Below are 14871 nucleotides of genomic sequence, written 5' to 3'. Positions count from 1 at the left end.
TGGGGTTAAAACGCACGTGAGCAAAACTTGGATTCAAAGAAAGATCGGTTATTTGGCTAAAAACGGCGTCTTATGTGCATTTATGAGAGAAGAGCATTCTTCAGCTGTTTTTCTGTGATTCCCCAGGCCAGGTGGACTGACCAGGCGCGGAAGCCAAGGCCCCAGACGTCGGAGTCTTCCCGCCGCACCAGCAGAACTTGGCCTCTGGTTGCGTCTTGGCTCTGCGACTTGTGACTTCTTCCTTTAGAAGTCGGAGTCATAGCCGAGTAACCTCACGTATTTTATTGCATTTTCAACAGTGTCTGCCTGACACACACGAGGCACTCAATAAACATTTGTGGAATAAAAGAATTTTTAAAATACCCGAGGATGCCCATCTTCGACTTTTTCGAAAGGATACGTTCGTATTATAACAATCGATGTGGGACAATATAGAGCAGGACGCTTACCAGACCAAACTATGTTTACATTTCAAATTATTTATTAAACATTGAGCCCACATGACAGAACAGTTTACAGACCACAGGCATAATCTCAAGACCCATAATCACAGATTGCCCTGGAGAAAGTTTTCATAAGCCTTTACCATCACCGACAACTTCAAGAGCACAGAAATCTATACTTAAAAAAAATTTTTTTTATAGTTGAAGTACCATCAGTTGACAACGCTGGGTCATTTTCCGGGGTACAGCATCACGTCTCAGTTACACACCTATGATTTTTTTTTTAATCACCAAAACATCACAGCCGAATAATGAATAAAAGCTATGTCCACTGGGGTTAACTTTTCACGGAGCAGATAATATTCTTCGCTGATGAGAGACTGAACAGGTGTAATCACGAGCTTTTTCTCTGGATAACTTTGGAGACAAGATGCGTGGGGCCACATACAGGCGTGGTTTCCTGGAGCAAGGACAACACATGTTTTTCCTCTCATCCAGGTGCTCAGATAACTTCATTTCAACGTTTGCTCTCTACAGGGAAAAAAAACAAAAAACAAACAAACAAAAAAAAACACGAACGTAAGGTTCTATTCAGAAAAAACTAAAAGTCAAAATTCTGTATGCTCGTCACTTGATCGCAGAGAAGGGACATATTGTTTCTCCAGGGAGATGGGGGCAACTGTGTAAAGGAATTTGAACTGGAAGAAATGAGTTTTTACTGCCAGTCTGGCTTCTCTCTGATCCATTTTTATGAATGTCAGCTAGAATCTGGGCCCAGTTTTCTCTCCTCTGCAAAACACAGAGTTCCTTCTTCGCAGAACTATGACCACGTGGGTTTGATGCGATAACTTTAAGCACAAGGAAAAACCAAAGGACGAAAAAGCTCATCACTGATAAAACTGGCAGAGACAGTGCAGGTGGATTATGATTTAGTGTTGTGTCCTACATTAAAAAAAAATTAAATCCTGTTTTTTTCCCCTACGTTTTGCATTGATAGCAGGTATCATGGCTCCACAGAAACCTGCCTTGCTTCTGGTCATTTTTCGGAGCTGCAGTCTCTCTCTTGGTTGTCCGGGGCACACGGGAAGGGGAACACGCTGTGGAGACGTGCACACAGGGTTGCAGAATGTTCACCTGGAGTGCCTGCCTGATGCGGTCTTGGTTTGAGTATCTCTCACAGCGGGCGTGCCCCCACATACAACCCCCCCCCCGCCGTCTTCGTGGATGAGGACCTGGGGCCCCGCAGTGAGGCTCACCTGCCGGCCACCCTCACTCCTTCTCGGCCCCCAGCAGCTCGGCCGCCAGCCCCCGGATGTGCTCCCAGGCCAGCCGCACGTGGGCCGACTCCACCGTGCGGGAGCAGATGGCAAACCGCAGCACGAACTGGTCTCGCAGGTGGCAGGGCACCAGGTGGATTTTTCTGGCACTGTTGATTCTCTCCAGAAGAGCTTCGTTCCGGCTGTTGGGGCCCTGAAGGGGTGGGGAGAGAGGGGCCGGGCTCAGATCTGCGGGACGGACTTACACACACACACACGCATCATGACATGCACCCTCCAGAGAAGGGAGCACCCCACCTGCCTCGGCCGGGACCTGGGAAGCCATCCCTTCCCTGCCGGGTGCTGCATCCCCAATGCTCAGTCCGGTTCCTCTCCTCCTTCCCTCCACTCCCCTGGGTCTCCACTCTTTCCAGGCCAGGACTGCACCCCCCAAGTGCCTGATAGCTGGACATAGAAGGGCCCGGAAGTGGGCCCAGGGTCTCAGTCACGGGATCCTCATGAGATTGTACTGATGGCATCCTTGCTCTGTCTTGAGAACAGTCCTGTCCTGCCGGGGGCTGGACACTGGCCTTACGTCCGTGCAGAACCTTCCGGCCGCTGGCGGAGGGCCTGCGTGGGGCTCCTACGGGTGCCCCGTGGACGGCGAATGGGCCAAAGGCCACTCCGAAACTGCCGATGGGGACAGAGCTTGTCCCCTTCACGGATGAGAAGGAAGGGAAGCAGCTGCCAAGGGTGGACTTCCACCAGGGGGACCGAGCAGAGTGCCGGAGGTGAAGGCCAGTTAGGAAACGCCTGCCTGCCATGTCAAGTGCACTGGACACGAGCTGCCTTCTGTGAAGCGGAGGCAAAGAGGAAACACAGAGAGCAGCCCGAGATGGAGGGACGGGAGCAGCGACAGAGACGGGCTGAGCAGGTGCCCAGCGGGTGGGGGGAGGAGATGGGTGACGTGGCTGGGGGTTAAATAAAGACCACGCCTACACTGTAGCCGTCGGTGATGCAGAGGGCCTGACATCATCCAGGACTGACGGCCCTGGCACGAAGTATCAGATGACTACGAGACGGAAGACGTGGAGCGGAAGCTGAACCACAGCGCCCTGGACCATCGGATTCACGGGACAGACGTACAAAGTAACGTTTCACAGCGGGAACGTTTTGTTGGCAGAAAACCCCCAGGAGAAGAGAGGGCAGGGACCCACAGGGGTGGCTTTGGTGTTGGAGTAAATTGTAAGGAGAAAAAGTGTTGACTTGGACGACATTATGCTAAGCGAGAGCAGGCAACCTCAAAAGGCAATGCACTGACAGTTCCATTTCCACATCCAGAGTGGACGGATTCGTAGGGACAGAAAGCAGACGGCTGCACCTGAGGATGGGGGCTGGGGTGAGGGGTTTCTCTGGGGAGGATGAAGATATTCTAAATTTAGATCGTGGGGAGGGCTGCACAACCCCGTGGATGCACTAAAATTCGCTAAAATGGACACTTTATGCGGACAGAGCGTAGGGTTCTGTGGATTGCATCTCAGTAAAACTGTTAAAAATTAAAAAAAAAAATGAAAATCACGTGCTGCAAACAAACCACAAAAGAACTGCTTGACGGCAAACCAGTCAACGCAGGCTCGCTGCCAACGCCGACGTGGAGGGAGCTGCAACGCCCGGTCGTCGGGGGGGGGGGCCCTTGTCCCCCGGGGCCTCCTGGCCTCAGGTCTCCCCGCGTTCCGCTCTGCACGGAGCTCATGTCTCCCTCGACAGCTCTCGTTTCGGGACTCTGCTGTCTGTCTGCTGCTTCCAGGCTTTTCCACGGCTGGCTCCCGCATCCCCGAGTCCGGGGATGGAAATGGTAAGGCCAGGACGGCTCCTCTGATGCCACGCGCCCCTCGCCCTGCCCCCCGACAGCCTCCGCGGATGTCAGCCAGGAGGCCGGTGCAAAAGTAGACAGTGCAGACGAAAAGCCAGCTCCAGGGCGGTCAGGGTTAGGCTGTCACCCAGCTTCATTCACACAAGACAGATTCACACGTGGGACGGGTGGGGAAACACGTCCATGACCCCTCGGGCAGCAGGACGGCAGAGGGCAACAGAACAGTGCTCCTCAGACCCTCATGTGGTGGCCGTGACCTGGGGGGCCCGTGGGGTGCAGAGGAGGCAGGTCTGGGGTGGCCCCAAGACCCGCTTCTCCCATGCCCCTCGACGATGCTAACACTGGTCCAGGGACCACGCGCGTGGATCAGTGAGCCTGTCGACGGCCGGTCCTCAGCGTGTCCCGTGGTTAAGGCGTACGGATGGGGACCATGGCAAGCATTTTAGGGCTGGGTCGACACCAGCCAGGGGGCTGAGCCCCAGCGAGAAGCGCGTGCGTCCGGGGAAGTCTGGGCTGGGAGGCGGGAACAGCAGACTGGAAAATCCAGGTTGGACTCTGTGGTTTCTGGGGGGCTAATGCAGGGTTTGGGGGGATGGAGGAAATGAGTGACACCCTTCAAAGAAAACCGAAGGAGATTAAAACTGACTTCAACATACCTTTAGCCGAAAACAGACCAGCCCCAGAGTGACCTCCGCGCAGATCTCAAAGCGGGGGTCCTGGCGCACCAGAAACTCAAACTCGTGAGACAGCTGGACGTGCTGGAGGGGAAGGGAAGGGAAGGCCGTCTGAGTTTCTCATCACCGCTCAGTTCAGAACTGAAGCCCCTAGAAGACTTGCGGAGACGCCCCGTCTGTAACTCATTTGTGTGCTCTGAGCCACGTTCCTCCGGCGTCTAAGTCCCCAGCTGTTCCCACACAGGTTGAGAAGAAACCCGCCACCGTGAGGAAGAGGATCAGGGCTTCAGAAAAAACACCAGTTGTCATTGCCTTCTGTTCGGGGGACCGTTTTGGGTCGCAGCCGAACAACGGTTTACACTTTGAGGCTGAAAATGGGGAAGGGGTGTGTAAACCTTGTTGGAGAGGGACAGTGGCCAGCACCGCTCAGGTGAGCCGGGTCTGCACGGCAGCCCACGATGGCAGCTTCAGCCATCACTGCACAGCAGCTCCCGCCCGGGGTGAGGGCCAACCCCGTCCTCCCCGCGCTCAGGAACAGCCGCCCCTCACTGAAGCCACCCCTGATCTGCCTTGCGGACCCTGATGGGGCTCCAAAGCTGATCTGAATAGTGTGTGAGCCGAGAACCGGCTCGCCGAGCTCTAGGCGTACATGCTGGGGGCTCTCCGCCCGGCATCAGCGCGGAGCCCTCCCTGGCAGGTGCGCAGAGGTGGTCCGAGCCCCAGTCCTGGTGCTCACGGGGTGGGATGGAAACGCCATGTCAATGGGCGCGACACACCTGCCGCCACTAGAGGGCTCCGAAGACCGCTGGGGCTCACGCACCTGCCGGGCACACCTGGCTCTGGCCCCCTGTGCCTCCTGGTGAGGCAGGGCCGGCACCTCACCTGGGGTTTGGGGGGGCATGAAGCAGCGTGATCGCAGCCCGCCTTCCCGAGCTGAGAGCCGGCATCACGAGGGCGAGACAAACCAGTCAATTTCCCACCTTCTCTCCCCAAGGAAGCTGGACTGTCACTGCTTCTGAGCCCAGGGTCTCTGTGCGCGGGGAGGGTCTCTTGCCAGGAGCTCGCACACACTCCTTTCCTACACGGATCCCGACACGCATCCCCGGGGGCCCTTCAACGCCCACAGCAGCCCTGTGAGGCAGATGGACGCCACGCACTGGCTCAGCCGAGGGGCCTGGGGACACCGCCCTGCCCGCCTGCGGCCACACAATGGGTGAGGGGCGACACCGGGACCGAAAAGGAGGGGCGGGCCAGGTCAGAGACTGTGGGGAGACGCCTGGGGTCCTCTGTCCATCCGGGGGCGCCCCGGCCTCCGTGTCCTTGACCGTTAGGAATAAAAGCAGCGTCGTGGGGCCTGGACTGGACCCACGGTTCCCTCTTGTGCGCTCATCACGGCTGCCCTGTTCACTGCTTAAACAGCGGTCCCTGAGAGCCGCCCCGCGAGACCCGGGTCAGCAGGTGCTCCTGGCCGGGGCCACGTCTGAGAGCCGCCGGGCTGGGGGACGTCCACCCCCTCCCCCGGCCCCCACATCGTCCTCTCCTTTCTGACGGTTTCCTGGACAAAAGCCCACTGCGTGCTCACCGCTGCCACTGAGGCCCGGACAAGTGTCTGCCCGGTGCTGCGACGGTGGCCCCGGGGTGACAACCGGGTCTTCTCGGACATGTCTAGAAGATCCAGAATCGCGCACTGACCGTCTTACAAAGGCCCTAATCTCACTGGCCCGGACTCTCCCTTATATGTGCTTAGCAGTCCCCCCGCCACCAGCGAACGTCGCCCAGATAAGCAGCGGTCACACGATCACCTTGCGGATGTAGGCCTGCAGGCCCGTGACTCCGTACAGCCTGAAAACAAACCACATTTTCAAGGAGCGGAACCTTCGGCCCAGCGGCAGCTGCCAGTGCTGAAACAAGACAAGAAGCGGCAGGTGAGGGGGGGCCCGCGGCGGGGCTGGCCTCCTCCCTGGCCCCCGCCCGCCTTGCCGGTTTCTCCAGTTAACTCCCCGGAGGCCCCCGCATCCTGGGTGGGCGATGCTGACAGCCAGCGGTGGAGCGGGGAGGGTCCCCCCTGCCGAGCTCCGAGCTCCGGGACATTTGTTGAGTGCACCCGGGGAGGACCGGTCCGAAGGCGGGGACATGTGACCCTGCCCCAGGGAGCCTACAAGCCAGTGCGGGTGGGTGGGAGCGGGCCCTCCACGGATGTCTCTGCCCGCAGGAAGGAGGAAGGAGGGAGCAAAACCCACCCCCCGTGATGCCTGGCTTCATTTTCCAGAGCCACGTGGACCCCCCTGCTGCCCCGCGGGCCGCCGTGGAATGACCTGCCCGACATTGCCTCTAGAAGATGCATCTATCAATGTGCAGGAGCCTCCCCTAATTTTCCCTGAATTCCTCAGCTGTCGGCTCTCCAGTGCTGAGACACTCCCCAGCGGTGGTGGTGGGTGTCCTAAAGCCAGAAAGGGCGCGCAGGGCAGAAGGCTTGGGGCATTCGGAGGATTAACTAAGCAGTTCCTGTGACTCTGCAGAGTCGTGACCTATTAGAGTTTATAAAAGGGATCCTGGGGGTGACTCTCCGTCCACCTCCGTTCGGTGCCCCTCCCTGCAGAGCAGAGCCCAGAGACAGATGATGCCCCTCGGGGCTCGGGGGTGTTAGCCACCCCCACCCAGGGCACCTGCCTGTGGGGCCCAGCGTGCTTGGGGGGCACTGCTTTTTCGTGGAATGCAGCGGAGCACCCCACTTCTCCAGATGCAAAGAGAAACATGGACGCAGCATCTAGGCTGAGAAGCACCCCGCACGGTATCACCGCCGGTGACCCCAGGCACCATCCAGATTCATGCACCACCTCGCTTCACAGCGCTGGGATCTCGGGTCCGTGTCTCTGTTTTATCGGCGAGAAACCAGGCGCCTCGAGGCTGACGGAGGTGCAGCTCCGGACAGCCTGAGTCCCACCCACTGTACACACGGCTCTCTCTTTTACTTATCAGGGTGTTTGTGAGCTGTTGGGAGATTCTCAGCACAAATTAAACCAACTCGCCTTTGGGGAAAATCTGCTATCACCGCCCCCCCCGCCACCCCCCAACTAACAAGTAGGTCCCCGGCCATCGGTATTGCAAAGTCACCCCCCGCCAAGTCAGCCTCCTGGAAACCAGACTGTGGCTTAAACCAGACTGTGGAGGACAGCAAGGTAAACTCGATTACTCTGCTGTGAAGTGAAAATGCGCACAGTTTAATTGAGTGCTCATTCCATCGTGGCCCATGTCACTTGTCTTCTGCAGCCCGAGGCAGGACTGGGGTAGTTGCCCCAGGCAGGAGCGTGCCCCTGGAGGAGCCAGTTACGAGGCTGCCGTCTGAGCACCTCTAATGCCCTCTGACTCTCATCTGCCACCGTCCCCGGAGGCTGGTGCCCCGCGTGCAGAGTGAGGGGCCGCGGGATGCAAGGATCACGCCCGAGAGCAGGCGTTCCCGCCCCGCCGTCCGAGGGCCACAGGCAGGCTCATTTTGTCCCAACCTGAGACCTGCCCTCGGGGGGCTCAGCGGAGCTGCCCACTGCCTGGCCCGGTGAGAGGGTGTCCTCCGGGGGGACCTGATCACGGGAGGAGTGAGAGGCAGCAGATGGTACAGCCCATGACGGCACCTGGATAACCAGGGACCGGGGGTCGGCGAGACAAGTCTCCCACTTACTCTGTAGTCGGTGATGAGGCCTGGAAAAAAGAATGAGAAGAGGAAAAAAAAATGTTAGACACACTGGTTAATTACAGACCTAATTCTTTTCTGTCGTTTCCTGAACCAGAGATAAGACCACCGAGGCCAGTGGAATAAAATTACACTTAAAAAAAAAAAAATTTCCCCACTGGAATTTGACACAACATTATAAATCAATAAAAAAAATGTTAAAAAGAAAAAACTTGGGGGCTATGGCATGACAGAATATTTCCCTTCAGCTGTGGGTTTCTGTGTGCCAGCCTAAAATAAAATAGAATGCAGTACAAGTTAAAAAAAAAAAAATCCTGGGGCAATAAACTTTACCGAGATGACTTTGGCTTAAACTCACCCCTCCATTATTCCAGAGCAACACTTGGTGAGTATTGGCATCATTTCTGAGGTTTTTATTGTTTTATGCATTTCAAACATGAAATGCATTTTTTTTTAATAGAAGAGCTTTGCCCGCTGCTCCCTAAAAGTGCATTGCTTGACGCCAGCTCTGGTTTTAAGAACCAGGTTGTATTTTGCAGAGCAGTTTTAGGTTAGCTGGTATCTGGAGTGGCCCCCACAGGACGGAGGGCGATTCTCGGAGGGTGACCCCGGGTTTTCTGGTCTTTTTACAGGGGCCACGTGGGCTGTGGGGGTCCCCGGGGGGCGAGGGGACGGTGCCTGAGCCTGGCTTCTGTCACCGTTACCAGCCGCACCCTCACCGTGCGACCCCCGGGGAGCCGCTCTGCACCCACCCCCCAAGGGCTGATCCCCGGGGACATGCATCTCCACCTCCGGCTCCTGGGCCCTCTGAACGCGGCTCTGATGGAAACAAAACTGGGAACAGCCCGGAGAGAGCCAGGCGGCGGCTCACCTGAGTCCTGGTGGCTGTGCTTCAGGTAGACGGGGTCCAACTTGAAGGCTCCGGTCAGGTCGGTTCTCTTCTTCACCCTGGCGTCAGAGAACGAATAAGGCGCTGAACGGGGAGGCACTCGGGTGGGGCTGCACCTCCTGCTTACCCGCTCCTGCTCAGCTCAGGCCGCCCTCCCCGACCCCACGGGCTCCCTGCCTCCCCCAGCCTCGCGGCAACACAGTTTTCATCTCCGGATCTCCTGGAACCTCAGATTCCCTGGGTGAGATGCTGGCTGGGCCCCTGGACAGCTTCAGAGTCCAGGCTGGTTGCCTGGGAAACCACGTCTTGGTTAGAGGGGCGGAACTCTGAACCCCACCCCTCAGCCTCCAGGGAGAGGAGAGGGACGTGAGACAGTCAGTCACCGATGGGCAGCGACTGGATCAATCACGCCTATGCGATGAAACCTTCACAAAGCCCCTGAATGACAGGATTTGGGGCGCTTCAGACACATCAGCGTGCTGGGAGGGAACCACGCCTTGCAGGGGGACGGGGAAGCTGTGTCCTCAGCCCCAACCCTGCCTCTTCCACTGGCTGCTCATTCGTGTCCTTTATCATAAACCAGTAAATGGAAGCGAGACGCTTTCCTGAGTGCTGGGGGCTGTTCTAACCAGCTGTCAGAACTAACAGAGCGGGGGAACTGTAGGGGCCCCTAACTTTATAGCCAAGCGGACAGAAGTGCAGGTCACCGGGACCCACAATTGGTCACTGCCTCGTGGGACTGAGCCCTCAACCTGTGGGGTCTGAGCTAGCTCCGGGCAGTGGGTGTCAGAACTGAGTCACGTTTGGGGACGCCCCGCTGGTGTCTGGAGAGCTGGGGACCCGGGGTCGGGAGGAGAAACCAGGCAGGTTGGAGTCTGTTTCCCCCTGTCCATCCAGGCCTGGCAAAGCACCGGCCCCATTCGGGCATCGCTGGCGTGTGTAGCGTGACCTGGGGCTAATGGAGAGACGGTGGTGCCCGCGCCGTCCTCACCGAGGTGGGAAGCCATTCATGTAATCACATAGTGATCGCTTTTGCACAAAATCCACGCAAAGCCTCCTACTCTTAAGACTGACTAGCGAACTTCTCGCTCTAATAAACTTAGAAGAACTGGTTTCGAGCAATCCCATACAACTCTTCCTTACACGTCGTCAGTGTAGCAGACTTTAAGTTTTGAACTCCTGTTTCTTGCTCTAAATGTAACCGATGTGGTTACATTACCGCTACAGAGAATTTCCAGGGAACGTCTTAGCAAATGGAATTACTTTAATTTTTCCTCAGCAAACGCTTTTGAGCACTCAGCTTTGTGAAGCAGTGAAGAGTGAAAACACAGACGCGAGTGGATTAGGGATGCAAGCGGGATGACTTTGCATGGTTTTTGTGCACGCGAGGCAAGTTAGACCAGAGCTGGTCCCTGTCAGCCCTCTCTTTCCTTGTGCCAGCCTGTTGCAATGATCTGTTCCAGGGGACAGCGTACAACAGGGCAGGAGGTAGCAGGAACCCACGTGCTCCTGCAGCACGGGGACCCCGCCTGCCGTGGGGCGTCTCGTGTCCGAGCCCCAGTTCTGTCTACAGAGCAGTGAAACTGCAGGGTAATCGACACCTGGTGAAACTCACCACATGGCAGAGCAGTCGAAGTTCACCAGGAGCCACTTGTGGGGGTTGAAGTTGAACGAATCTGCAAACTGCCGAGGGACAACCACCGCAAAAAAGCAGACACTTCAGTTACGAATGTGCAGTTACAACGCGAGAGCCCCCGCCTGGTCATTCAGTTTGCGGTCCCCGGTGAACAGCAGTGGGACCACGCAGCTTAGGGCTAGGGTCAGGGTCAGGGTTAGGGGTTAGGGTCGGGGTCAGGGTTAGGGGTCAGGGTTAGGGTCAGGGTTAGGAAGAGAAGTAGCTGGAACCGCGGGGTTTGGGCTCGAGGATGCATGATAAGGTCTGGGCTCTGAACTCTCCCGGAGTTTCCACCCCGCCCACCTGAGCCTTTTTTGGGGGGGTTCATTTTCAAGTCATGCTTTCTCGTGAAATGTGAAGCTAACACAGACGTGAGTCTGGGCTGAAGCACAGAGGGAGGCGGAGATTCAGGGCTGGCCCCACCCTGGCACGACTGCTGATCCCCGTGGACTGGATGGAGGGCTTCGATTATGGCCGTGGACACCTCGGGAAGCCTCCTGTGCACCTGCCGCCCCTGTCGCTGACTCATGGCTGTAACCAGCCAGGTGGTGGCCCCAGGGAACCGAGGGATGAAACTGGCTACTGAGCAAGGGGGGTGGTTCTGACAAGAGAGAAGTCAGTGGGATGCAATGTGGGGACAACCTTGGGGCAGCCGTAACCGGGCTCCCTGCAGAGGAGGAGGACTCGCCGAGTCCGCCCGGGGTGCCCCTCGGAGGCGCCCTGCAGAGGGGCACCCACGGAACTGGAGCCAGGCTTGAGGTCTGCGGGACACGAAGGCCACCGGGCCAGGGTGGACGGTCCTCGGAACACAGCGCCGGGGACCCAGAAGACATCCAGAGAGTGTTTGCGGTGAGAGCGAAATGAAAATCGAATTCTTTTTGTGATGAAAAGAGCACGGAGGTTGAAGGAGGAGCCCCAGATTCTCCTGCTGTCCAGCTGACGGCCCTCGGGGCGATGATTCTATGGGACTTGTTAGTGAGGGACTGGAATGAGAGGACATCAGGACCCTTCCTGTTATGCACAGGTCAATCCTAATTCGGTGTAGGGCACACTGAAATCAAGGGATCATTTCACGGACCTCGGGTAACTTAAAATATTCAGAATTTCAAAGCCTCCCTTAAGATGGACCCTGACGAAGGTCATTCCGTGAGGACGCCCGGCCCCTGGGAGCAACGCAACAAACTTCCCGGGTCACCGGGCTCTCCTGCCTTGCAGCTGTGGGTCCCGATTCATTTGTAATCAGAGAAATCCTTACTCCTACTTTTCCCGCATGCAACGAGATGCTGTTAATACTTCGCGTCGCGCACTTTCAAACCTGCGTGGTCCGACGTCCCATAGCGTGTATCCCCACTTCAAACCACTTGGCGATTTGCAATAACCACAATTTTAATTCACAGGAGCTGCGTCAGAAAATGGACTGGTTTGGCCTGTGAAATGCTCTGTTTCCTCGAACTTTACGAGCCGGCAAAGTTCTCCAAATATACGTGGCGCCACGGGGAGTGCGAGAAGGAACGTTTCACAGCTGACCCACGGTGATCGGGGTCGCCCCCCTTTTCATCCAGCTGGTCGGTTCTTTCAACAAGGACGGAGTGGATCCGCCATCCATCCCTGTTTGTCTAAATGTCTTCTTCTTTATTCCGAGAGACGCTCTCCGCGTTCATCGTACGCCTCCCAGGAAACCAGTAGGTGATGACGGCCGACAGCTGGGGGGGCCAAGGGTCACTCAGGAAGTTCAAGTGTCAAGAAGAAAAATAAGAGATTTCAACCCCCAGGACGTGTTGAGGAGGGCACGCTGCATGTTCACGGAGCCGGCCACCCGCTCTGGGGGAACAGATTCATTTCCCGGCAGGTTCCCATTAACGCGATATCAGGAAAGAGATAGGAAATTACAACGAAAAGGAAACATAAGGAGAAAGCGGGGCTTTGTTGGCTGGGAATTTAATTAGTTCTCCCTCCTGAGGGCCGATCGGCTCCACCGGCTTCCGTCCCCGCCCGGCTGCGGTGTTATCTCCAGGCTGATGGAGACGAAGGCTCAGCAGGATATTGCCGACCCCTTATCTGCCCAGCGGAGCAGCAAGGCCAGGGGACCAGCCGGCCTTCGGGACGGGAGGCGGAAATGAAATGACTCACCGTGGGGCCTGAAACCCTGTCTGCCGCCGATAGGATCTCACGGTGGCCGTGCCCACCAGCGGCCACCACGGAGGGCTGACCACCAGGCTCCCCCCTGTGAACAGCGGACCCTCAAGGTGTCAGTTCGTGGGGAAGGGAAGAGGGCGGTGAGAAAACAGCGTGAAATTCTACCCCAAGACCCGGCCCTGGGAGACGCCAAACGTCCCCGAGGGACGCTCTGCCCTTCCTCCCCAGAGACGGCGGGGCACACCTTCCCGGGGGACGCGTACCACCCCCGGCAAGACCACAGTCAAAGGGCACTCACGGGGCGCAGAGATTTCCTCCACGTGTCCCTGCACCGAACACCCACATAACTGGCTCTCAGCCACGAGGGCGCACGTTCAGTGATCGATACGTAATCACGGAGTGACTGCGAGAGCAAGGGGACGGATGTGACAGAGATGGAAGCCTGAATGTGCTTTCAGTCATTAGCCTTAAGGGGGCTGTTCCCTTCCGAGATGGGAACTGTGCATTCCGTGCCTCGGACCCCCACTTTTCTGTAATTACGGCTTTGCAAGAACCCCAGCTAGCCGTTAGAACATTGATCAGCGGCAGACGAGAGGGCGGAGGGAGGTGTCAGGGGCAGTGTCTCCTGAATGCACGCACAGCCTTTTCTGTCTCCAGGCGCTGCTTTTAAAAAGCCCTTTAAATGTGATTAACTCCTCAGATCCTTATGCAACCCTTCAAAGGAGGGGTGATGGCAAATTCCACCTTGCAAGGTGTGGGGAGGATGCTAATTTGCCCAAGGGGACGTGGCTATTCCTGGGGTAAGGCCAGGACCCAAACAGGCCATCTAAACCCAAGGCCACGCCCGTGGTCCCCACACCAGAGACTCCCGAGACCCCTGCCTCTGGGCATGAAGCCACCGCCCACCCCTTCTGATTGACAGCCTCCTCCTCCTGCTCACCGACAAGGTCTGCCTCCCTGGGCCTTCCGATCGGAGCCCCCGGCACGGAGGGATTTCCTGCCCCCTGAGCAAAACCCCGCTCCGGTCTGAAATAACACGTCAGAGCGCCTCCCGGAGGTCACCTCTGTGTTAACCGGTCTGCGCCCCTGGAAGAGCCGAGCCTCGGTCGGTTACTCTGGCGGCTGTTTCTCAAAGGAAGCAGGTGCTTTTTGTCGGCACGACAGGCCGCATCTTACAGACTCTGCATGTGCAGGGGACGTTTAAAGGCACGTCTGGGTTAAAGGGACACATCAGGTCAGAACACGACCATCACGTCGATCCAGATCGAATGGGGTGGCAGGCTGGATTTTTTCAAGTCGCCGCTTCGTCTGAAATGCATTAAGGTTTTATTTTTCTCCCTAAATATTGCCCCCAGAGCTCTGTGAGCTCAAATCTGCCCTCTCGTGACAGCTCTGCCCAGGATCCGTGCAGACGGAGAAAGGGATGAGACGTTAGGTGTGTTTTAAGAAGACGGGCCGGGCAACCCGGAGGGTTCTCAGGCCCCGTCTGAGGGAAGTGTAATTTCCAAGAGTCCTAGAAATTGGTCCTGAAACAATGTGCTGACCCAAACCACAGCAGTAAAGAAGTGAACGTCACGTCCTCATAAGGAGAGGTCACTGATCACACGGCACGTCCCACCCGTGGCCCCGGGAAGCGCACACTCACCTCCACTCCGTCCAGGAGGTGCCGGAACTCGGGGCAGATGAAGGCGCTGCCCGCGTAGGCCGCGTCCACGTGCAGCCACACGCCCTCCTTGTGACCTGAAGTCCAGAAGCGGCTGGTGAGCTCTCGGGTGGACAGACGGACGGGCGCCCTCACCCGGGGTCTGAGCGCCTGTCCGGTCCCCATCCCTGCACCTTCCTGCATACGGTCCATCCGCAGCATGTGCTGGCCTGTTTTTGTGTCCCTCACAGGATGCTCTGGTCTGAAGGCAACGACGCTGACAGCAGAGGCCGTGTGCCACTGGCCCGAGGGTGCCCGGCACAGCCCAGCGCGTGGACGGGAGGGGAACTTGGCTTTCGAGGCTGGCCCTCGTGCCCAGCAGAGCCTTAGGGACCAGCGTGCCCCAGCCCCGCCGGCCCGTCCACCCACATCGCACTCCGCCCTGCCCTGCCCTCCGCATCCCACCCGCCCCGAGCTGTCGCCCTGATTAACCCGGCCGGCCGGCTAACCTCCTTGCACGGCATCTCCGGAGGGAGGCCCGCACACAGGCCCCCCGGCTCTCTCCCCACCCCCACACGAAGTTTGGTCCCCTCTG

The 14871-nt window shown here is 57.6% G+C and overlaps 1 protein-coding gene across 10 annotated transcripts in view; it reads right to left on the bottom strand.

Annotated features, from left to right (window-relative positions):
• Positions 1-463: 463 nt before the first annotated feature.
• The window catches only part of DDC (dopa decarboxylase), a 45526-nt gene continuing 31118 nt past the window's right edge, over positions 464-14871 (bottom strand). For 5 of the 10 annotated variants that reach the window (XM_032476239.1, XM_032476240.1, XM_032476233.1 and 2 more), the window contains 8 exons: positions 14280-14374; positions 10439-10506; positions 8806-8882; positions 7923-7942; positions 6049-6147; positions 4229-4330; positions 1700-1913; positions 464-974 (listed from right to left, as the gene is read on the bottom strand). In XM_032476239.1, the coding sequence (XP_032332130.1) occupies positions 1713-1913; positions 4229-4330; positions 6049-6147; positions 7923-7942; positions 8806-8882; positions 10439-10506; positions 14280-14374 (662 nt within the window). In that variant the 3' untranslated portion in view covers positions 464-974; positions 1700-1712. The other 5 variants (XR_004318502.1, XM_032476234.1, XM_032476236.1 and 2 more) reach the window with 5 other exon arrangements.

This window comes from Camelus ferus, unplaced genomic scaffold (assembly GCF_009834535.1).
Source record: "Camelus ferus isolate YT-003-E unplaced genomic scaffold, BCGSAC_Cfer_1.0 contig313, whole genome shotgun sequence".
In the NCBI taxonomy this organism is placed as follows: Eukaryota; Metazoa; Chordata; class Mammalia; order Artiodactyla; family Camelidae; genus Camelus; species Camelus ferus.
This window is presented reverse-complemented; position numbering and strand designations above follow the sequence as displayed.